Genomic DNA, 22,873 nt, shown 5'->3' with positions numbered 1-22,873 from the left:
ATTTTTTAATGATTTTTTTTCCCTCAGAGCATTTTCTAAAGAGATTTTGGAAGGGTTTCTGACGTAGAGGAACTGTATGTCATTTGTTTAGGGTACCCTGTTTTAATATACAGCAAAGGCTAAGCATAAAGCTGTGAGCTGATATTAATAGCATGGGAAGATCAATAGGTATTACCCACTTCCTTGGCTATAAACATCAGTTCCTAGCTATTGGCTTTCCCTCTGCTGGTTAAAAAAATTTATGCGGGAGCCCACGCCTTTTCAGAAAAATTATCTTTTACTAATTAAATACACGTACTGTAAGCTACGCACACGCACTGTACTAATTGTATTTGTCATAGACATCTGTATGTCTATCTATTCTATATGTATTTACTGTATGTAATCCATCTCTTCTATCCTGTCGAGTCCTGCTGTGATTTTACACTACGTGGCTGCTGAATTGCCGGCTTTTCATCTATCTTTATATGTGATATATGTGTGTGTGTGTGTGTGTGTGTGTGTGTGTGTGTGTGTGTGTGTGTGTGTGTGTGTGTGTGTGTGTGTGTGTGTGTGTCACTGACATCTATATATCTATGTATTCTATGTGTATAAAACTTTTCTAGTCTACCTTTTTTTGTGAGTCTATGATGCTAAAAATGTGGAGGGATGAGAGATAAACTATATACCAATATCCATCTTGGCAATTATACCTTGTCCATTATAGGATAAATTGGTCCTTGTTTTTATATATAGAATATATATTTTTAATTCTAATATTTGTTATTCTGACATTTTTTTGTATGTTGTTCTATTGTCTTTAATAATATGAGATGAAATAAAATATATCTTTTATTATATATCCTCTGCTTTTGATGGTTCTTGGTCACATCTAATTAGGAGTGGATTCCACTTATTTGGTTGCACATCACGGTGACTATATGGTATTGGATCTATTGTTCACATATATAAATATTATTTAGTGAATTAATTATTATTATATAATACCATAGGTTGTCATTGTTGTGGTTTTTTAACATCATCCCAAGTATAAGAGACCTGGCGCCGCCCTGCTCGCCGCATTCTGCTCCGGATTTAGTGAGAGTAGGGAGAGCTGATGCTGAGATAGGGTCAGAATCGTGGTTTTAGACTTAGTGTAGGTCTGCAGCTCTTAAATACACAATTCCTGAGAAACCAAAAGTCCTTTTAGGCCTGTTTCACATGTCAGTGGCTCCGGTACGTGTGGTGTCAGTTTCCTCATGTACCGGAGACACTGACTCATGTAGACACATTAAAATCAATGTGTCTCTGCACATGTCAGAGTGTTTTCACGGACCGTGTGTCCGTTTGAAAAACACGGAGACATGTCAGTGTTCGTGGGAGCGCACGGATCACATGGACCCATTAAAGTCAATGGGTCCGTGTAAAACATGTACCGCACACGGATGCTGTCCGTGTGCCGTCCGTGTGCCGTGCTGGAGACAGCGCTACAGTAAGCGCTGTCCCCAGCGTGGTGCTGAAGCCGCCATTCATCCCTTCTCTCCAGCAGCTTTCGCTGGGGAGAAGGAATGAAAAATCATTGTTTTTTGGGTTTTTTTGTGGTTAAAATAAACTTCCCGGCAACCTCCCCCCTCCCACCCCCTGTGCCCCCGGCCGCTGTTATTAAAATACTCACCCGGCTCCCTCGATGCTTCCTCTCCGCGCTGCAGCTTGTCCTGTATGAGCGGTCACGTGGTGCCGCTCATTACAGTGATGAATATGCGGCTCCACCTCCCATAGGGAGGTTGCCGGGAAGTTTATTTTAACCACAAAAAAAAAATGATTTTTCATTCCTTCTCCCCAGCGAACGCTGCTGGAGAGAAGGGATGAATGGCGGCTTCAGCACCACGCTTGGGACAGCGCTTACTGTAGCGCTGTCCCCAGCATGGTCCGTGTGGTACTCAGTCGGCACACGGGCGGCACACGGCTGCCACACGTGTGCCACACTGATGTGCCACGTGAGCTCACGGACACACGGACACGGATAACTGCGGTACCGATTTTTCCGGTACCGGAATTATCTGGACGTGTGGGACAGGCCTTAGGGCTAATTCATGGGTCCCGATATTGCAGCGCTAGGTAGGCAGGGCACAGCATATCCACATCAGTGCAAGGTCTACAGGCACTGTATGTGCATCCATTGCTCCCACTGCATCACTCCCAAAGATCCATAACTGTCTGCTGCTGCTGCTGCAGCTTCTTTACTATATACCTAGTTGCATTTTTTTTCCAAACATTCACCCCCCCAAAAAAAAATATACAGTCTGTTCTGTCAGACTGAGGCCTGTTGAAAAATCATAGTTTGTCAGGCATACGTAGCATAGTTGGCATTTAAAAAAAAAAACAGGCCACATATTTGCCAGTGTGTTATTTCCGTGAGAGCGATCATATATCTGCATGCTCCAAGTTTGGTTATTGTAGGCCGGTGTACCCTTTTTTTGCTGTCTGATACTCTAATTCTCTACAGCACTATTTTGCATAACTTTACTTCACAAAAAAGCCCCCAAAAATTGAATACAGTCTGTTAGGTCAGGATTAGGCCTGCCTCGCGTTTGGGTTTTAAAAATCGTAGATTTGCAGGCATACTGATGAGATATTACTTCGCTACTAATAAATATATTTGTGTTAAGCATTTGAAATAGTGCAGTAGTCCATTTAAAATGGGCAAGGCAAGGGGCAAGGGACGGGGAAGTGGACGTGATGATGATGGTGCCTGCAGAGGATGAGGCCGTGGGGAAGGTAAAAGTAACAACAAAGACCCACATCTTCTTGCTTGACCTTCCTATCCAAGTTTGTAGGTGACCACAGCACACCACTATTGAAGCCAGAGCAGTGTGAAACTGTTGGTTGGATAGCGGATAATGCTTCCTGTCACTTACAGTACATATTCACCAAAGAGATAATCTCCGATGCCCTCGATCGCCTGAAAATAAATAAATAAATAAATAAACCAACAGTATACTCCCTGTTCCAATGTAGTTCATTTAATAATGAGTGTATATAGATATATCTATAGATAGATAGAAAGATATATCTGTAGATAGATATATCTATAGATATCCATCTATAGATATAATCAGAAAAAAAGAATTAAGCACAGCCCAGCAAAAAACTGGGTGCAAAGTCTCATAGACATATACCAAACCTTGTAAGTAGAGTAAAAAAGATCTGAAACAGCTCTATAGATCTATCTACATCTATAGATATTCACTTATATTTGTTTTGTGTGAGTAAACATTTATATTTGAACATGGTATGTGATGGTATTATGGTATTGAATGGAGTATGTAAAAGAAGGGGTTGGACAAAGAAATTACATCACAATTTTTTTGTTAACCCCTTCATGACCCAGCCTATTTTGACCTTAATGACCTGGCCATTTTTTGCAATTCTGACCAGTGTCCCTTTATGAGGTAATAACTCAAGAACGCTTCAACGGATTTTAGCGATTCTGAGATTGTTTTTTCATGACATATTGAGCTTCATGTTAGTGGTAAATTTAGGTCGATAATTTTTGCGTTTATTTGTGAAAAAAAAAATGGAAATTTGGCAAAAATGTAGAAAGTTTTGCAATTTGCTAGAAAGCTATAAGGGTTAAAATTTGACCAGCAATTTCTCATTTTTACAACAAAATTTACAAAACCATTTTTTTAGGGACCACCTCACATTTGAAGTCACTTTGAGGGGTCTAAATGGCTGAAAAAGTGACACCAATCTACAAACTGCACCCCACAAGGTGCTCAAAACCACATTCACGAAGTTTATTAACCCTTCATGTGCTTCACAGCAGCAGAAGCAACATGGAAGGAAAAAATGAACATTTAACTTTTTAGTCACAAAAATGAATTTTTAGCAACAATTTTTTTATTTTCCCAAGGGTAAAAGGATAAACTGGACCCAGAAAGATGTTGTACAATTTGTCCTGAGTATGCCGATACCCCATATGTGGGGGAATCACTGGGCACACAACAGGGCTCGGAAGGGAAGGAGCGCCATTTGACTTTTTGAATGAAAAGTTGACTCCAATCTTTAGCGGACACCATGTTGCATTTGGAGAGCCCCTGTGTGTCTAAAGATTGGAGCTCCCCAAAAAGTTACCCAATTTTGGAAACTAGACCTCCAAAGGAACTTATCTAGATGCATAATAAGCACTTTCAACTCCCAGGTGCTTCACAAATTGATCTTTAAGAATGAAAAAGTACTTTTTGTTCACCCAAAAAAAAATTTAGCCTTACTTTTTTCATTTTCACATGGGTAACAGGATAAAATGGATCCTAAAATTTGTTGGGCAATTTCTCCTGAGTACACCGGTGCCTCATATGTCAGGGTAAACCACTGTTTAGGCACACGGCAAGGCTTAGAAGGGAAAGAGCGCCATTTGACTTTTTGAAAGAAAAATTAGCTCCAATCGTTAGCGGACACCATGTCGTGCTTGGAGAGCCACTGTGTGCCTAAACATTAGAGTTCCCCCACAAGTGACCCCATTTTGAAAATAGACCCCCCCCAAGGAACTCATCTAGATGTGTGACGAGCACTTTGAACCCCCAAGTGCTTCACAAAAGTTTATAATGCAGAGCCATGAAAATAAAAAAATCCTTTTTTTCCTCAAAAATGATTTTTAGCCCACAATTTTTTATTTTCACAAGGGTAATAGGAGAAACTGAACCCCAATAGTTGTTGTCCAGTTTGTCCTGAGTACGCTGATACCCCATATGTGGGGGTAAACCACTGATTGGGCACATGTCAGGGCTCAGAAAGGAATTAGTGATGTTTTGAAATTCAGACTTTTATGGAATGGTCTGCGGGCGTCGCGTTGCGTTTGCAGAGCCCCTGATGTACGTAAACAGTAGAAACCCCCCAGAAGTGCCCTTGTTTGGAAACTAGCCCCCCCAAGGAACTTATCTAGATGTGTGGTCAGCACTTTGAACCCCCAAGTGCTTCACAAAAGTTTATAATGCAGAGTCGTGAAAATAAAAAAATCATTTTGTTTCCTCAAAAATGATTTTTTACCCTGCAAATTTTTTATTTTCACAAGGGTAGCACGAGAAACTGAACCCCCTGATGTCCCTAAACAGTAGAAACACACCACAAGTGACCAATTTTTGGAAACTAGACCCCCTTATCTAGATTTGTGGTGAGCACTTTGAACCTCCAAGTGCTTCACAGAATTTTATAACGCAGAACTGTGAAAATAAAAAATCTTTTTTTTCCCGAAAAAAATAATTTTTTTAGCCCCCATTTTTTTATTTTTCCATGGGTAACGGGAGAAATTAGACCCCAAAATTGTTGTGCAATTTTTCCTGAGTACACTTAAGCCCCATATGTTAGGGTAAACCACTGTTTGGGCACACGTCGGGGCTCGGAAGGGAGGGAGCACCATTTGACTTTTTGAATGCAAGATTGGCTGGAATCAATGGTGTCGCCATGTCTTGATTGGAGACCCCCTGATGTGCCTAAACAGTAGAAACCCTTCAATTCTAGTACCAACACTAACCCCAGCACACCCCTACCCCTTATCCCAACTCTGACCATAACCATAATCCCAACCCTAACCCTAACACACCCCTATCTACAATCCTAACCCTAACACACGCCTAACCCTAATCCCAACCCTAACCCTAAACCCAGCCCTAACCCCAACACACAACCAACCCTAATCCCAACCCTAACCACAAGCCTAACCCTAACCTCAACACACCCCTAACCCTAATCTTAACCCTAATTCCAACCCTAACCCTAATTCCAACCTTAACCCTATTTACAGCCTTAACCCTAAGGCTATGTGCCCATGTTGCGGATTCGTGTGTGGATTTTTCCTCACCGTATTTGTAAAATCCGCAGGGAAAACGCACTGCGTTTTACTTGCAGATTTACCTGGATTTCCAGTGTTTTTTGTGAGGATTTCACCTGTGGATTCCTATTGAGGAACAAGTGTAAAACGCTGCGGAATCCGCACAAAGAATTGACATGCTGCGGAAAATACAACGCAGCGTTTCCGCATGGTATTTTCCACAGAATAGGCACAGCATAATTGGTTTTCCATAGGTTTACATGGTACTGTAAACATGATGGGAAACTGCCATGAATCCGCAGTGGCCAATCCGCTGCAGATCCACAGCCACATCCGCACAGTGTGCACATAGCCTAATTCTAACCCTAATTGCAACCGTAACCCTAATTCTAACCCTAGCCCTAACCCTAACCCTAGTCCTAACCCTAGCCCTAACCCTAGTCCTAACCCTAACCCTAGTTCTAACCCTAGCTCTAACCCTAGTGGAAAAATAAAACTAAATATATTTTATTTATTTCATTATATTCCCTACTGTGAGATTGTGCTTACCATGTGTCTGTGACACATACCTCCCATTGACCACAATACCGGACACAGACTCACTATCACATCCATGCACACAACTGCCACTCACTCTCAAGGCCTCAAAAAACCTCCATGCACATACTGGGGAGACCATGCAGCGCCCCCTACCTGTTACAGGGGTCACTGCATCACATATCCCCCCTCTGTTGAAAATGAGGGGTTGAACATCTGTCAGACACCTGGGGACTCGAGACCGGGTACCCAAGTCACCTTGCCCTTCTAGCCAAGAGGGCCCACTCAGTCGAGTTTGGGCATCATGGTCAATCTGGCATCGCAATCCCCTTGCACCCATATGACCTGTCTGGACTGACTCTTTGTCAACACATTTGCTACCGGGTCTCCCACCTAAGTCACTAAGCCTTGAGCTAACTGAGATGACACTACTTTATCTCTTTCATCAGGCCTCTTTCTGTAACCTTTCTGCTGGCCATTTCTCCCATGGTCTTTATGTCCTCTCTTAGCTTCATCTTGAGGACCTTCAGCCCTTAGCGAACCTCTTCGCATCTCTATCCCGCGAGATGAAGCTGGTGGCCATCTGTTTCCCATTTTCTGCAGCTCTTTATTGATCTGCTCCCTCTCACATCTTAGCTGCTCGATTTCTTTTAGGTAGGCCACACGATACCCCAGGAGCATCCGAATATTCTCAAGACTCGAAAATGGACCCGACAATAATGAATGGAACCATCCCATTTTCACCCTCGTTCTGGGCCTCTTCATCAGCCGGAATCCTCAGTCTTTTCACACCAGATTTATTCACTATCTCCTGCATCACTCTCCCAAGTCTTCCGACGACTTTCGCCACCAGAGCTTTGGGCACTTGGATGACTTATTCCACAAAGCCTAGCCGATTTTGAGCTTCTCTCGCAAGCTCCAGATGTCGAGCGGCTTCCTCATTTCTCAACAGAATCATCCGTTTCGTGTGGAGACACTGTAGGTGCATATCGCTTAGAATAGCCACCTGCTTCACTGTGACTTCCATAGTTGACAGTATCACCAACTGTTCTGTCTCTGGTGCCCAGTGCACATTACATGCTTCTACTGCCTTTTTAAAGGCCTCATGCGCTCCCTTACTGGTACATGCACCCCGCATGTCCTCGGGTATCTCCACCACGCACTTGAAGAACGAGGTCTCATTTTCTTTTTGGACAGATGGCTCCTTGTTTACCTCCGAAACTTCCATCAAGACATCTGTCAAGACCGGGTGACTGTCTTGTTCTGCCTTTAGCGCAAGCTCTTCCTCAGTTTTCACTTCTCAACATCCTTTGCCAAGATGGGCATCGGCAGCTCCGCCTTGTTATCACTCAGGGATGGCTGCTGTACGTCTCTGACCCATAACTTCTCTGGCAGAAGACCTCTTGCTGCTTCTCGGAGCACTACCACATTTTCGCCTAAGGCCCTATTCACACTGTGCCACGCTGTCAGGTGACCTCTGAGCACAGAGACGTCCTTCTCCAGCTCATCCAACCTGTTCTCCGCCATTTGTCTCCGGGCCTTTTCTTGTTCAACATGCCCTTTTAGTGTTTTTAATTCGGCCTGTAAATCTGCCACTATTTCCTTCTCACGAGATAAACCTTTAGCGAGTTCCTGGAACCCCTGTGCTTCCTTTGCTACAAGCCGGGCCTTGACTTCTGAGAGCTCGGACTCCAGGTGACGCACCTGATCCAGCTGCGCTGAGTTGGCAACTTCCATACTCGCCACCTTCAAACTTTCCTTTGCCAGCTGTTGACAAACCTTGTCACGCTCTTTTTCCAAGCTTTGTACGTGCGCTTCTACCTGCCACAAGCTGTCGGCTTGCTCCACGTGCACATTTCCTTGGTCAACTTGTCAACTTTATCCTCTAGTTGTCGGGTGATAGCGGTCGAATTAGACAGCTTCTCCTGCAGGCTCTCTATTTTATTTTGGAATTGTTCTCCAACTGCGATACCAGCTGTTGGAGCCCTACCACCACCCTGGGACAGTTTTACTTTTCCCACGTCGTCGGCTACTTCAGTGCTGAGTTTTATCAAGGATAAAGTGACTTCTATCTCAGGGACATTATCTTTGTTGGCACTTGTCCCTGTCTCCTCTTTATCACTCTTCTCCGAGGGTGCAATTTGTTCAGCCCGTTTTCCTCTTTTGCGTCTCCGGCGACAGGGGGAAGTTTTGCTATTTATACCAGAGTCAGTCTTACTGCCCTTTTTTCCGCTTTCGTCACCGTCTGAATGGGAGTCACCACCACCCGATCGGTCACCCGGGAACCAGCAGTCCCCACCTAAACAGGTCTCATTTTCTGGAATGGCTGCCACCGCTATCGTGACTTCAGCCTGTGGAGCCCTGTAATTTCTCTGTGTCAGTACCTCTGTTAGCACAGCGTCATACTCCGCTCTAGCACTTGTTACTGGCCCTGACATGTCACAGTCACCCCTAGAGTCAGTCTCACACCCCACAACATGGTGAACTTTCCAGTTGCTCTCTAACCAGGTGTCAGCTTCAGAGGCTTTATTAACCACGTCACTTACAGTCTTCTTGGAGTACACATCAGGTGACATGTCCGTAAATTGGGCAGATGCTCCCTCCCCACTGGTCAACCCGATGTCTAAACCTTCAACTTTGGGAGGAATAAATGCTTTAAGGTACACAACCCCACCAGCTGAGAACCCTCCCTTCTCCCTCAAGTCTGTGAACAGCCCAGAGTCCCGGCCAATTGTCACTGGACAGGATAAGTTTGCGACTATGGCAACATCATGAATTGCACTGTCCCTAGCCGTTTCTAGGACCACCCTGGCTACTGGGTAGCCCTTAGTGTGCCCATGGGTGCAGGTGACCCTGACCCTCCTATAGCGTATTTCAAATCCCTCAGGTGCAACCCTCACCAGAGTCCCCGGGCTCCCAGAATAAACCAGTCCGCACATCTCAATATCATGCATCCGCATGGCACACCCCCGTAAACTCTCAGCGGGAGGATAGTTTACACAGCATACTGGGCACACATAACTTTCATACCCTGGGCAACAATTCATTTGTGGCACCCCTTTAGGATGCTCCGCCCCTTTTGGAAAACCACCATTCCCCGGGACTCCACCCCCTTTTGGGTCACTAACCCTATTTGGATTACCTCCCCCTTTTGGGACTCCGCCCCTTTTGGGCAATCATCCCTGTTTGGGTCACCGCCCACTTTTATGGACACCACCTATTTTAGGGACACCACCCCTTCCCCGAGGTACACCCTGTGGACACCCCCACGGCACTCCCAGGCCCCAGTTCGCACCATACACCAGAATGTCCCTGGGCTTGCACTGGCCCTTTCAGAGTTTGCACAACCTGGAGCACAATTTTATTTATTTATTTTTTCAACACTTCACCAGTTCCTGCTGACACTGCTACAGCTCCTGCTGCAGTCACAAATCACTGGCACTCTGGGTGCTGATCACAAGCAGCTGCTGCCTTCACTGCAGCTCCTGCTGCTGCAGAACCTCAACCGCAACAGCGGCTACACTCCACAAGGCTCTACCGCAGACTTCGTGGACCCGCCGATACACAGCAAGCCACTTGTCACCTTCGTGGCCCCCCGATCCACAGCAAGATGCTTGTCAGCTTCGTAACCCCGCCGAGTTACAGCCAGACACAATGTTCGTGGCCCCGCCGAGCCACAGCAAACAACTCTGAACGTGCCTCCTGGACTGTTGCCCCGCATTCTCCACCATATGTGAGATTGCGCTTACCACGTGTCTTGGGGGGCACTCGCTTGGCAGCAGGATAAACACTCAGGCACGATATCTCACACATATCAGTCTTATTTGGTTTATTACACATCATAAACCATATGACGTACAGTCCATTGCATTACATTTCATGAACTTATCACGACCCCCAGTCTGTTCATGCAGCAGATAGGCTTCTCTGCTGTATATTATCATCCCCTTATCCGGGGTTACCTTTTAGGAGTTCCACTCCTCACGCTGACTCCTAGTCAGTCCCAAGTCCTCAACACAGACCGTCCAGGACCTACAGCACACAGGACATTCAGGTCCACACTCAGAGAGCATACAGGGATGCTCTGCAGTGTCCTGCCTTGACACATGGAAGTCTGTCCATCCTGACAGACTCACAGACACTCCCTACCATGTAATAAACACACCTCCTTTAGATAGCCTGTAACCACACCCACAGGTGAGGTAACATCACATGCACTAGTCACATGATCATGACATCACTGCAGGTCCTTAAACTCCTGCAGGAAAAAAGGTACAGTGAGTGCCCCCCCACTCAGAGGAGAGGTATGTGGGTAGCCAGACCCTCCCATCTCTCATAGCTACCCACAACCTGGACCCAGGTGCACTAACTGACATCTTCAGTGCTTACGTGCTCTAAAGACAAGATACTCCGGGTAGCATCGCAGGGAGCATCCATCCCTGTGACACATACTGATACACTATCACATTCATGCACACAACTGCCACTCACTCTCAAGGCCTCAATATACCTCCGTGCGCATACTGGGGAGACCATGCAGCACCCCCTACCTGTTACAGGGGTCACTGCTTTACACTACTTATGGGGGTGATAAGGGGGGCTTTATTTACTATTTTTTTTATTTTGATCACTGTGATATAACCTATCACAGTGATCAAAATGTACCTGTGTGCCTGTAATGAATCTGCCGGCCGGCAGATTCGGCAGGCGCACTGTGCATGCCCCCGCTATTTTTGAAGATGGCAGTGCCAATCTTAGATGCCGGATGGACACTGGGAGGGACACCGGGACTCCAGAGGTGCGGGGGGGTGGGATCGGACTGCGGGGGGGCACCGGACAGGACGGAGGGGAGAGGGGAGAGGAGGGCAGCGGAGCACAGAATGGAGGGGAGGAAAGACTGATGGGCAGATCGCGGTTTCCAGCCATGGACGATGATACTACAGCATCGGCCATGGCTGGATTGTAATATTTCACCAAGTTTCATAGGTGAAATATTACAAATTGCTCTGATTGGCTGTTTCACTTTCAACAGTCAATCAGAGTGATCGTAGCCACTTGGGGGCAAAGCCACCCCCCTGGGCTGAAGTACCACTCCCCCTGTCCCTGCAGATTGGGTGAAATTGGAGTTAACCCTTTCACCCGATCTTCAGGGATGCAATCCCTCCATGACGCCACATAGGAATCACAGGTTGGATAGGCACCGACTATCATGGCGCCTACGTGGCATCAAAGTTCGGGAAGGGGTTAAAGAATATATCGTTATTTAGCTTAAAAAATGCATACAAATACGCATAAAAAATGCATGAAAATCCACATAAAAATGCATCAAATCCACGCGGATTTTCAATTGTGTTTTCTGCCATGAGTGGAAGAATCTGCACAGAAAATTCCACAGGCAAATCCGCAACGTGTGCATATAGCCTTAGGCATGAGGAAAAATTGAATTTTCATCCCATTTTTTTTTGTTTGAAAGTGCCCCTCTCGGCTTACACTTGAGTCATTTCCAGGGGGTCAGCGGGGGAGGGGGAGCGGCAGCTGTCACATCATACTCGCCTGCTTCTGGCGCTGTCCCTGCTTCTCCGATGCAATATGATGGTCTCCAGGTGCCGGCAGTGCTTCCTGTGTTCAGTAGTCATGTGGTACTGCTCATTAAAGTGATGAATATGGATGTGACTCCACTCCCATTGGGGTGGAGCGCATATTCTTTACTTTAATGAGTGATACCATGTGACCGCTGAACACAAGAGCAAGTTGCCGGCACCAGAGACCATCGCATCAGAGAAGCAGGGACCTCACCTCCTGTGTATAATGGGGAGGGTGAGCCATGCGATATTCACCTGTCCCCGTTCCACCGCCGGGCTCAGCCTTCCGCATCCTCTGGCTGTGACATTCAGGTCAGAGGGTGTGATGACGTGGTTAGTGCATGCCCTCTGCCTGAACAGTCACTGCAGAGAGATGGAAGACACAACGGAGCACGGCGGTGGAATGGGGACAGATGAATATCGCAAGTGCCGGTGTCCTGAGCGATGAGAGGTGAGTATGTCATTTTTTTTCATCGCAGCAGCATACGGGGCATAATATTCTATGGAGCATCTTATGAGGCCATCAACCTTTGTACAGCATTATACATATGGGGCATAATATTCTATGGAGCATTTTATGGGGCCATCAACCTTTGTGCAACATTATATGGGGCATAATCTATGGAGCATATTTTGGGCAATTAACCTTTGTGCAGCATTATATGGGGCCTAATATTCTATGGAGCATTTTATGGGGCCATCAACCTTTGTGCAGCATTATATGGGGCCTAATATTCTATGGAGCATCTTATGGGGCCATCAACCTTTGTGCAGCATTATATGGGGCATAATCTATGGAGCATCTTATGGGGCCACCAACCTTTGTGCAGCATTATATGGGGCATAATCTATGGAGCATCTTATAGGGCCATCGACCTTTGTGCAGCATTGTATGGGGCATAATATTCTCTGGAGCATCTTATGGGTGTATCATTAACCTTTTGTGCAGCATTACATGGGGCATATTTTAATATGGAGCATTTTTTGGGGCCCATCATGAACTTTATGGAGCATTATATGGGGCATATTTTGTATGGAGCATCTTATGGGGCCCATCATGAACTGTATGAAGCATTATATGGGGCTCCTGATTCAATACAGATATTCAAAAACACAACCTACTGATGTCGCAATCAGTTTTACTTTTATTGCTATCTATTTTTATTTTTAAAATTTACCAGTAGCTGCTGCATTTCCCACCCTAGGCTTATACTCGAGTCAATAAGTTTTCCGAGTTTTTTGTGGCAAAATTAACGGTCTCTGCTTATACTCTGGTCGGCTTATGCTCGAGTATATGCGGTATCTCACCACTGGTGGAAGCCATGCCCTGTGAGCCGAGACCAGGGAAAGTGGCATTTTCAGGGAACATTCAGGGCAGAGCTGATTTTTTTGCCTATTACTGGACTTGAGGAAGGGCACAGGACACAGGTAGACACAGATTTGATTTTTCCTTTTGTCATAGTCCACTCTTTCAGTCCAATACTGGGATTTGCTGGGTATCATTTGTCTGGACTGTTCCTTTAAAGTGTCCAATCCTTCCAGGATATTTTTGTGTCATTGCTCCTGTGGCAAAGTGCTGGAGTGGTTCTCTTATTCTAATAATACTGAATATTGAATTATTTGTGTTTTATTCCCTTTTTTCTAGGCTTTTGCAGACATGGTCATGGTGGATCCCATCTCCGTTCTTGTGTCCGTGGTGATCATTTTATTTCTGATCAGTTTTTTTAAGAACCAGAAAATATCCATCAATTTACCTCCTGGTCCTATGCCTTTACCAATCATAGGAAATATGCATGTGATCAACACATTAAAACCCCAAAAGTCCTTCACAGAGGTAAGAGACCTTCCACTGTATGTACAAATGTGTGCTTTAAATTGGGATTCTTATTTTAGGCAGAATGTTGCAAGTGCATATGGATCTACTTGTCAATTTTTTTGTACGGTATTAACTTCATAACCTGAATTATTGTGCCTCAAATCGTATTCCAATATAATTAGATTCACCAACTTTTCAAAAAGACTTAACGGTAGGTCACCAATGCCTGATCCGTGGGGGTGTGATCAGCTGTTCCAGGTGCTGGGGTCAGGAATGCTCAGTTGCGGAGGTTGCCAGCACCATCAATGGAATGGGGTGGCTGTGGCCAGGTATTGCACATGTACCCCAGATTTATACCAATTGGACTAACAAATAAAGTTGCACTCTTTAGTGCTATAGTATGTAAACATGAAATATATGAAATTGGAACTGCATTTCTTCTCTAAAAAATAGTTAAAATCTATTATACTTAGCACATAATTCTATTAATTTGTGCATGCTCAGCAGCCTCAACAATGCAATCTACTTTGCAGGGAACCTAATCTAATGTGTTTCCTCTCTTAGGCTGATAGCCTGCATTTAAAAGGGTAGGTAGAATCCTGCTGTGGTTAAAACCACCATAGGCTGTTAGTTCTATATGGAGATGGCTACTCTTAGTATACGCCTGTTCACACCTGTTCTTTTTGGAAGTGATTGACAGTCTTTCGATTTTTGTATGCATAGTCTCTCTGACTGAACACTCCACCCATCAGCCTATAGTGGTGTTAATCACAGCAGGATCCTACCTACCCATATAAATGTAGGCCATCAGCCCAAGAGAGGAAACACATTGTTAGGTTCCTGTTGTGAAATTGGATTCTGGGCTCCCCCTGTGGCCACTTGTGGAATTTAACTTGTGTGCATCATCCCCTCTGTTCACCTGCTCCTATCAGGATGTGGGAGTCGCTATATAACCTTGCTCCTCTGTCAGTTTCATGCCGGTCAACAATGTAATCAGTAGCCTTTCTGTGCATGTTCCTGCTACTAGACAACTCCCAGCTAAGTTGGACTTTTGTCCTTGTGTGTTTTTGCATTTTGTTCCTGTTCACAGCTGCTGTTTCGTTACTGTGTCTGGAAAGCTCTTGTGAGCGGAAATTGCCACTCTGGTGTTATGAGTTAATGCTAGAGTCTTAAAGTAATTTCTGGATGGTGTTTTGATAGGGTTTTCTGCTGACCATGAAAGTGCCCTTTCTGTCTTCATGCTATCTAGTAAGCGGACCTCGATTTTGCTAAACCTATTTTCATACTACGTTTGTCATTTCATCTTAAATCACCGCCAATATATGTGGGGGCCTCTGTCTGCCTTTTGGGAAAATTTCTCTAGAGGTGAGCCAGGACTGTCTTTTCCTCTGCTAGGATTAGGTAGTTCTCCGGCTGGCGCTGGGCATCTAGGGATAAAAAAACGTAGGCATGCTACCCGGCCACTTCTAGTTGTGCGGCAGGTTTAGTTCATGGTCAGTATAGTTTCCATCTTCCAAGAGCTAGTTCTCATATATGCTGGGCTATGTTCTCTCGCCATTGAGAATCATGACAGTTTGACCGGCCCAAAAAAGGGTTAAATTACTGGCTGAGAAAGGAGAGAAAAAAGAAGTCTGCTACAATTTTTTTTTTTTTTTTTTTTCCCTCTAGTTCTGAGTGTTCTCTTAATTGAATCACTTGCTAGTCTGCCTATACTGCAGCCTTCCTCTCTTCCTCTCCTTCTAATCCTTGAATGGCTCTGTGTTCACCTGTTTCAAATGGATCTTCAGAGTGTACCTACAGGTTTGAATAATCTCGCCACAAAGGTACAAAATTTGCAAGATTTTGTTGTTCATGCACCTATGTCTGAGCCTAGAATTCCTTTGCCTGAATTCTTCTCGGGGAATAGATCTCACTTTCAAAATTTTAAAAATAATTGCAAATTGTTTTTGTCCCTGAAGTCTCGCTCTGCCGGAGACCCTGCACAGCAGGTCAGGATTGTAATTTCCTTGCTCCGGGGCGACCCTCAAGACTGGGCTTTTGCATTGGCACCAGGGGATCCTGCGTTGCTCAATGTGGATGCGTTTTTTCTGGCCTTGGGGTTGCTTTATGAGGAACCTCATTTAGAGCTTCAGGCGGAAAAGGCCTTGATGTCCTTGTCTCAGGGGCAAGATGAAGCTGAAATATACTGCCAAAAATTCCGCAAATGGTCTGTGCTTACTCAGTGGAATGAGTGCGCCCTGGCGGCGATTTTCAGAGAAGGTCTCTCTGATGCCATTAAGGATGTTATGGTGGGGTTCCCTGTGCCTGCAAGTCTGAATGAGTCCATGACGATGGCTATTCAGATCGATAGGCGTCTGCGGGAGCGCAAACCTGTGCACCATTTGGCGGTGTCTACTGAGAAAACGCCAGAAAATATGCAATGTGATAGAATTCTGTCCAGAAGCGAGCGGCAGAATTTTAGACGAAAAAATGGGTTGTGCTTCTATTGTGGTGATTCAACTCATGTTATATCAGCATGCTTTAAGCGTACTAAGAAGCCTGACAAGTCTGTTTCAATTAGCACTTTACAGTCTAAGTTTATTCTATCTGTGACCCTGATTTGTTCTTTGTCATCTATTACCGCGGACGCCTATGTCGACTCTGGCGCTGCTTTGAGTCTTATGGATTGGTCCTTTGCCAAACGCTGTGGGTATGATTTGGAGCCATTGGAGGCTCCGATACCTCTGAAAGGGATTGACTCCACCCCATTGGCTAGTAATAAACCACAATACTGGACACAAGTGACTATGCGTGTTAATCCGGATCACCAGGAGGTTATTCGCTTTCTGGTGCTGTATAATCTACATGATGTTTTGGTGCTGGGATTGCCATGGCTGCAATCTCATAACCCAGTCCTCGACTGGAGAGCTATGTCTGTGTTAAGCTGGGGATGTAAAGGAACTCATGGGGACGTACCTTTGGTTTCCATTTCATCATCTATTCCCTCTGAGATTCCTGAATTCTTGTCTGACTTTCGTGACGTTTTTGAAGAACCCAAGGTTGGTTCACTACCTCCGCACCGGGAGTGCGATTGTGCCATAGACTTGATCCCGGGTAGTAAATACCCTAAGGGTCGTTTATTTAATCTGTCTGTGCCTGAACACGCTGCTATGCGAGAATATATAAAGGAGTCCTTGGAAAAGGGACATATTCGTCCTTCGTCATCTCCCTTAGGAGCCGGTTTTTTCTTTGTGTCTAAGAAAGACGGCTCTTTGAGGCCGTGTATTGATTATCGACTTTTGAATAAAATCACTGTTAAATATCAATATCCGTTACCACTGCTTACTGATTTGTTTGCTCGTATAAAGGGGGCCAAGTGGTTCTCTAAGATTGATCTCCGTGGGGCGTATAATTTGGTGCGAATCAAGCAGGGGGATGAGTGGAAAACCGCATTTAATACGCCCGAGGGCCATTTTGAGTATTTGGTGATGCCTTTTGGTCTTTCAAATGCCCCTTCAGTCTTCCAGTCCTTTATGCATGACATTTTCCGCGATTATTTGGATAAATTTATGATTGTGTATCTGGATGATATTCTGATTTTTTCGGATGACTGGGACTCTCATGTCCAGCAGGTCAGGAGGGTTTTTCAGGTTTTGCGGTCTAATTCCTTGTGTGTGAAGGGTTCTAAGTGTGTTTTTGGGGTTCAAAAGATTTCCTTCTTGGGATACATTTTTTCCCCCTCTTCCATCGAGATGGATCCTGTCAAGGTTCAGGCTATTGGTGATTGGACGCAACCCTCTTCTCTTAAGAGTCTTCAGAAATTTTTGGGCTTTGCTAACTTTTATCGTCGATTTATTGCTGGTTTTTCTGATGTTGTAAAACCATTGACTGATTTGACTAAGAAGGGTGCTGATGTTGCTGATTGGTCCCCTGATGCTGTGGAGGCCTTTCGGGAGCTCAAGCGCCGCTTTTCTTCCGCCCCAGTGTTGCGTCAGCCTGATGTTGCTCTTCCTTTTCAGGTTGAGGTCGACGCTTCTGAAATCGGAGCTGGGGCGGTGTTGTCGCAGAGAAGTTCCGACTGCTCCGTGATGAGACCTTGTGCTTTTTTTCCCCGTAAATTTTCGCCCGCCGAGCGGAATTATGATATTGGGAATCGGGAGCTTTTGGCCATGAAGTGGGCTTTTGAGGAGTGGCGTCACTGGCTTGAGGGGGCCAGACATCAGGTGGTGGTATTGACTGACCACAAAAATTTAATTTACCTTGAGTCTGCCAGGCGCCTGAATCCTAGACAAGCGCGCTGGTCGTTGTTTTTCTCTCGGTTTAATTTTGTGGTGTCTTACCTACCGGGTTCTAAGAATGTTAAGGCGGATGCCCTTTCTAGGAGTTTTGAGCCTGACTCCCCTGGTAATTCTGAGCCCACAGGTATCCTTAAAGATGGAGTGATATTGTCTGCCGTTTCTCCAGACCTGCGGCGGGCCTTGCAGGAGTTTCAGGCGGATAGACCTGATCGTTGCCCACCTGGTAGACTGTTTGTTCCTGATGATTGGACCAGTAGAGTCATCTCTGAGGTTCATTCTTCTGCGTTGGCAGGTCATCCTGGAATCTTTGGTACCAGGGATTTGGTGGCAAGGTCCTTCTGGTGGCCTTCCCTGTCACGAGATGTGCGAGGCTTTGTGCAGTCTTGTGACGTTTGTGCTCGGGCCAAGCCTTGTTGTTCTCGGGCTAGTGGATTGTTGTTACCCTTGCCTATCCCGAAGAGGCCTTGGACGCACATCTCGATGGATTTTATTTCTGATCTGTCTGTTTCTCAGAAGATGTCTGTCATCTGGGTGGTGTGTGACCGTTTCTCTAAGATGGTCCATCTGGTTCCCTTGCCTAAGTTGCCTTCTTCTTCCGAGTTGGTTCCTCTGTTTTTTCAAAATGTTGTTCGTTTGCATGGTATTCCGGAGAATATCGTTTCTGACAGAGGGACCCAATTCGTGTCTAGATTTTGGCGGGCATTCTGTGCTAGGATGGGCATAGATTTGTCTTTTTCGTCTGCTTTCCATCCTCAGACTAATGGCCAGACCGAGTGGACTAATCAGACCTTGGAGACATATTTGAGGTGTTTTGTGTCTGCGGATCAGGATGATTGGGTTGCTTTTTTGCCTTTGGCGGAGTTCGCCCTCAATAATCGGGCCAGCTCTGCCACCTTGGTGTCCCCGTTTTTCTGTAATTCGGGGTTTCATCCTCGATTTTCCTCCGGTCAAGTGGAATCTTCGGATTGTCCTGGAGTGGATGCTGTGGTGGAGAGGTTGCATCAGATTTGGGGGCAGGTGGTGGACAATTTGAAGTTGTCCCAGGAGAAGACTCAGCTTTTTGCCAACCGCCGTCGTCGTGTTGGTCCTCGGCTTTGTGTTGGGGACTTGGTGTGGTTGTCTTCTCGTTTTGTCCCTATGAGGGTTTCTTCTCCTAAGTTTAAGCCTCGGTTCATCGGCCCGTACAAGATATTGGAGATTCTTAACCCTGTGTCCTTCCGTTTGGACCTCCCTGCATCCTTTTCGATTCATAATGTTTTTCATCGGTCATTGTTGCGCAGGTATGAGGTACCAGCTGTGCCTTCCGTTGGGCCTCCTGCTCCGGTGTTGGTTGAGGGTGAGTTGGAGTACGTTGTGGAAAAGATCTTGGACTCTCGTGTTTCCAGACGGAAACTCCAGTATCTGGTCAAATGGAAGGGATACGGTCAGGAGGATAATTCTTGGGTCACTGCCTCTGATGTTCATGCCTCCGATCTTGTCCGTGCCTTTCATAGGGCTCATCCTGATCGCCCTGGTGGTTCTGGTGAGGGTTCGGTGCCCCCTCCTTGAGGGGAGGGTACTGTTGTGAAATTGGATTCTGGGCTCCCCCTGTGGCCACTTGTGGAATTTAACTTGTGTGCATCATCCCCTCTGTTCACCTGCTCCTATCAGGATGTGGGAGTCGCTATATAACCTTGCTCCTCTGTCAGTTTCATGCCGGTCAACAATGTAATCAGTAGCCTTTCTGTGCATGTTCCTGCTACTAGACAACTCCCAGCTAAGTTGGACTTTTGTCCTTGTGTGTTTTTGCATTTTGTTCCTGTTCACAGCTGCTGTTTCGTTACTGTGTCTGGAAAGCTCTTGTGAGCGGAAATTGCCACTCTGGTGTTATGAGTTAATGCTAGAGTCTTAAAGTAATTTCTGGATGGTGTTTTGATAGGGTTTTCTGCTGACCATGAAAGTGCCCTTTCTGTCTTCATGCTATCTAGTAAGCGGACCTCGATTTTGCTAAACCTATTTTCATACTACGTTTGTCATTTCATCTTAAATCACCGCCAATATATGTGGGGGCCTCTGTCTGCCTTTTGGGAAAATTTCTCTAGAGGTGAGCCAGGACTGTCTTTTCCTCTGCTAGGATTAGGTAGTTCTCCGGCTGGCGCTGGGCATCTAGGGATAAAAAAACGTAGGCATGCTACCCGGCCACTTCTAGTTGTGCGGCAGGTTTAGTTCATGGTCAGTATAGTTTCCATCTTCCAAGAGCTAGTTCTCATATATGCTGGGCTATGTTCTCTCGCCATTGAGAATCATGACAGGTTCCCAGCAAAGAAGATTGCCTTGTCGTGGCTGCTGGGTAGACATGAATTAGCCAATTTATGCTCTACTTACACAGGGCTACAAAAAATATTTTTTTGTAATCATCGCAGGTGATTTTGTACTTTTCTGAATCATCTTTTTGTCCTGATTTCAAAAATGTATATAGCTTTTCTGTAGCACGTATAGTTTCTATGGAGCAGCATCATTATTTTAAGGTATAATAAATATATTGGCGGCATTAAGAAAATAGTAATCTACATATCAAAAAGAAATGCTTCACCTTACAAAACAGTTTTTAATTGAACGAAAATAATTTCATATGCAAAATAGAAACCAAAATATGAGCAGAAATTGAAAGTGCTTGACATTAGACTGTCGTTGATACGATTTTTCAGGGTTGTCACAACTTAACATCCAGCAGTAATCTGCCATCATTGAGTCATTCCAAAAACCCTGGTAGCAGTGTTCCATTACTTTATTGTGCTGGTGAAACTGCTTGCCTTGTCCATCGCTTACATCCCCAATATTTTGAGGAAAAAAATCTAAATGTGAATGCAAAAAGTGCATTTTCAGAGACATGCGACATCCAAGACACTGGCATTTAGCAGTTCCTCAACACCTTCAACATATTCTGGAGATTTTTGTTCTCCTAAGAAGTTTTCACAGATCCACTTGAAGCTTTTCCAAGATCTCAATTCCTTATCATTTACAGTTCCTTCAAACACATCATCTCTCATAAGCTCTCTCATCTGAAGACCAACAAATACCCCTTCCTTCAGTTTTGCTGGTGAAATGCTGAAGAATTTATGTGAAATGTACTGGAATCCTAGTGAATTTGTCTTTGCATTGGCTTTCACAAAGTTTTTAATCAATCCCAACTTTATATGTAGTGGAGGAAGAAAGATTTTTGTTGGAGCAACTAAAGGATTATGCTGAACATTGTCTCTACCTGGAGCATAGATGTTTCTCTGTCCCCAATCATGACAAACATAATGCTCTACTGTATTTCTAATGTCCCATAAACACAAGCAGCAACAATATTTTGTGAAAACTCCTTGCATTCCCATTAGCAGACCAATCACTTTCAAATCTCTACAGATATTCCATTGATGATGCTTATATTGTATAGCATCCAAAATAACTGACAGATTTTCATAATTTTCCTTTAGATGACGTGAGTGAGCAATAGGGATTGATGGTTTCATATTTCCATTGTGAAGCAACACTGCTTTCAAACTTCTCTTTAATGAGTCAATAAACAATCGCCAATCTGTAACAAAATATTCTTGATTCAGTTCTTCAAAGAGGCCATTCACATTGTTACAGAACACCACTGGTCCATCAACTGTGAAAAATTGTGTTAAAGTGTTACTTCTGTTTCGGTAATAACACACTTTGACATCATCGTGAAGAAGATTCTTCTGTTTCAACCTAGATGCAGGAAGGTCAGCTTTATATTTCAACAGTGAAAAGTCTCTGATGGGATCCTTTAATTCATGTTGAGTAAAGCGTTCTGGCTGCTTGGCTGCTCTATCAGGTACATACTCGACTTGATTTCTCTATGTCTTCACCAGTAGCTTCGCTCCATAGTCTTCATATTCTACTTCATTTCCATCCAATCCAGACAATGGTGGTACAGGAACTGTCAAGATACCATTATGTGGAACTGGCCTAATCGCAGATTCAAGTTCAAGGTAATTAATCTTATGTTTGTTCTATGTAGAAAAGCCCATCAGTTTGACAAAACAAAAGTAGCAGTCATCACTATGATTTTTGGGTTCTCTCCAAATCATGAGAGCAGCAAATGGCATAGCCACTGTCGTCATATTCAACCAGTCACAAAGACCATTTGAACAACTTGAGCATATCACATGAGGGGCCCAGCTTTTGTCTTGATCACCAAGTGGACAACCACACACATAACAGAATCTGTTCGGATGATTGATACACTGTTGTGGCATTTTTCTCCTTTAGATCAGATCAAACAGTAGAGTAAGTTCAGCTCAATGGTGGCGACAAACTAAAAAAAAATGCGATGAGCCAACTGACTATATGTACATGCAGTATTTCCTCAGAGATGACAGTGGCAGCTTGTATTTAGAATTGATTTTACTGGAAGTAATCTGGTAGATAATTATATACAGTTGTGAAGTAAATGGGTTAGCCTATTCCTTACAGATGAACATTTGCAGACAGGCAGTTTCTCAGCGTGAGATTGGCTGCTTTCAGGTTCGCTCTCTCTGTGAAGACCCTCACTCAGTTACACCTCAGTGGCTGAGCTGTTTTCTTCCTTCTGAGGTGACTTGCCCTCCCAGAAATGCAGTGAAAATCCTCTCACAATGGTGGCTGTCCGCTGCCTTTACTTCTCTGTGGCAAGGCTTAGATCCCTGTAGAGAGAGGCCTGTCTCCTGTCAGAGTCTCACATACCAGTCCTTGCTGCCATCACCATCCTCTTATGACTGAGTCAAATCTTACCGCCTCATAACAGTTAGCTCCTCCCCATAACATGTGACTTTCCGAGAAGCAGTCATTGGTTGGCTGCACTGTCAATACTCCTTCC

General features: G+C 44.8%; 1 protein-coding gene across 2 annotated transcripts in view; it reads left to right on the top strand.

Annotated features, from left to right (window-relative positions):
- Positions 1–22,873, top strand: part of LOC143808695 (cytochrome P450 2C50-like) — a 136,539-nt gene that overhangs the window by 14,215 nt on the left and 99,451 nt on the right. The window contains exons 1-2 of one of the 2 annotated variants that reach the window (XM_077291617.1): positions 21,726–21,850; positions 21,938–22,007. In XM_077291617.1, coding sequence (XP_077147732.1) covers positions 21,810–21,850; positions 21,938–22,007 — 111 coding nt within the window. In that variant the 5' untranslated portion in view covers positions 21,726–21,809. Of the gene's footprint in view, positions 1–13,573; positions 13,763–21,725; positions 21,851–21,937; positions 22,008–22,873 lie in introns of those variants that run through there. The other variant, XM_077291616.1, reaches the window with a different exon arrangement.

The sequence above is a fragment of the Ranitomeya variabilis genome, chromosome 2 (genome assembly GCF_051348905.1).
Source record: "Ranitomeya variabilis isolate aRanVar5 chromosome 2, aRanVar5.hap1, whole genome shotgun sequence".
NCBI lineage: Eukaryota > Metazoa > Chordata > Amphibia > Anura > Dendrobatidae > Ranitomeya > Ranitomeya variabilis.
The sequence above is the reverse complement of the archived record's forward strand: the minus strand, read 5'-3'. Positions and strand labels throughout refer to the sequence as shown.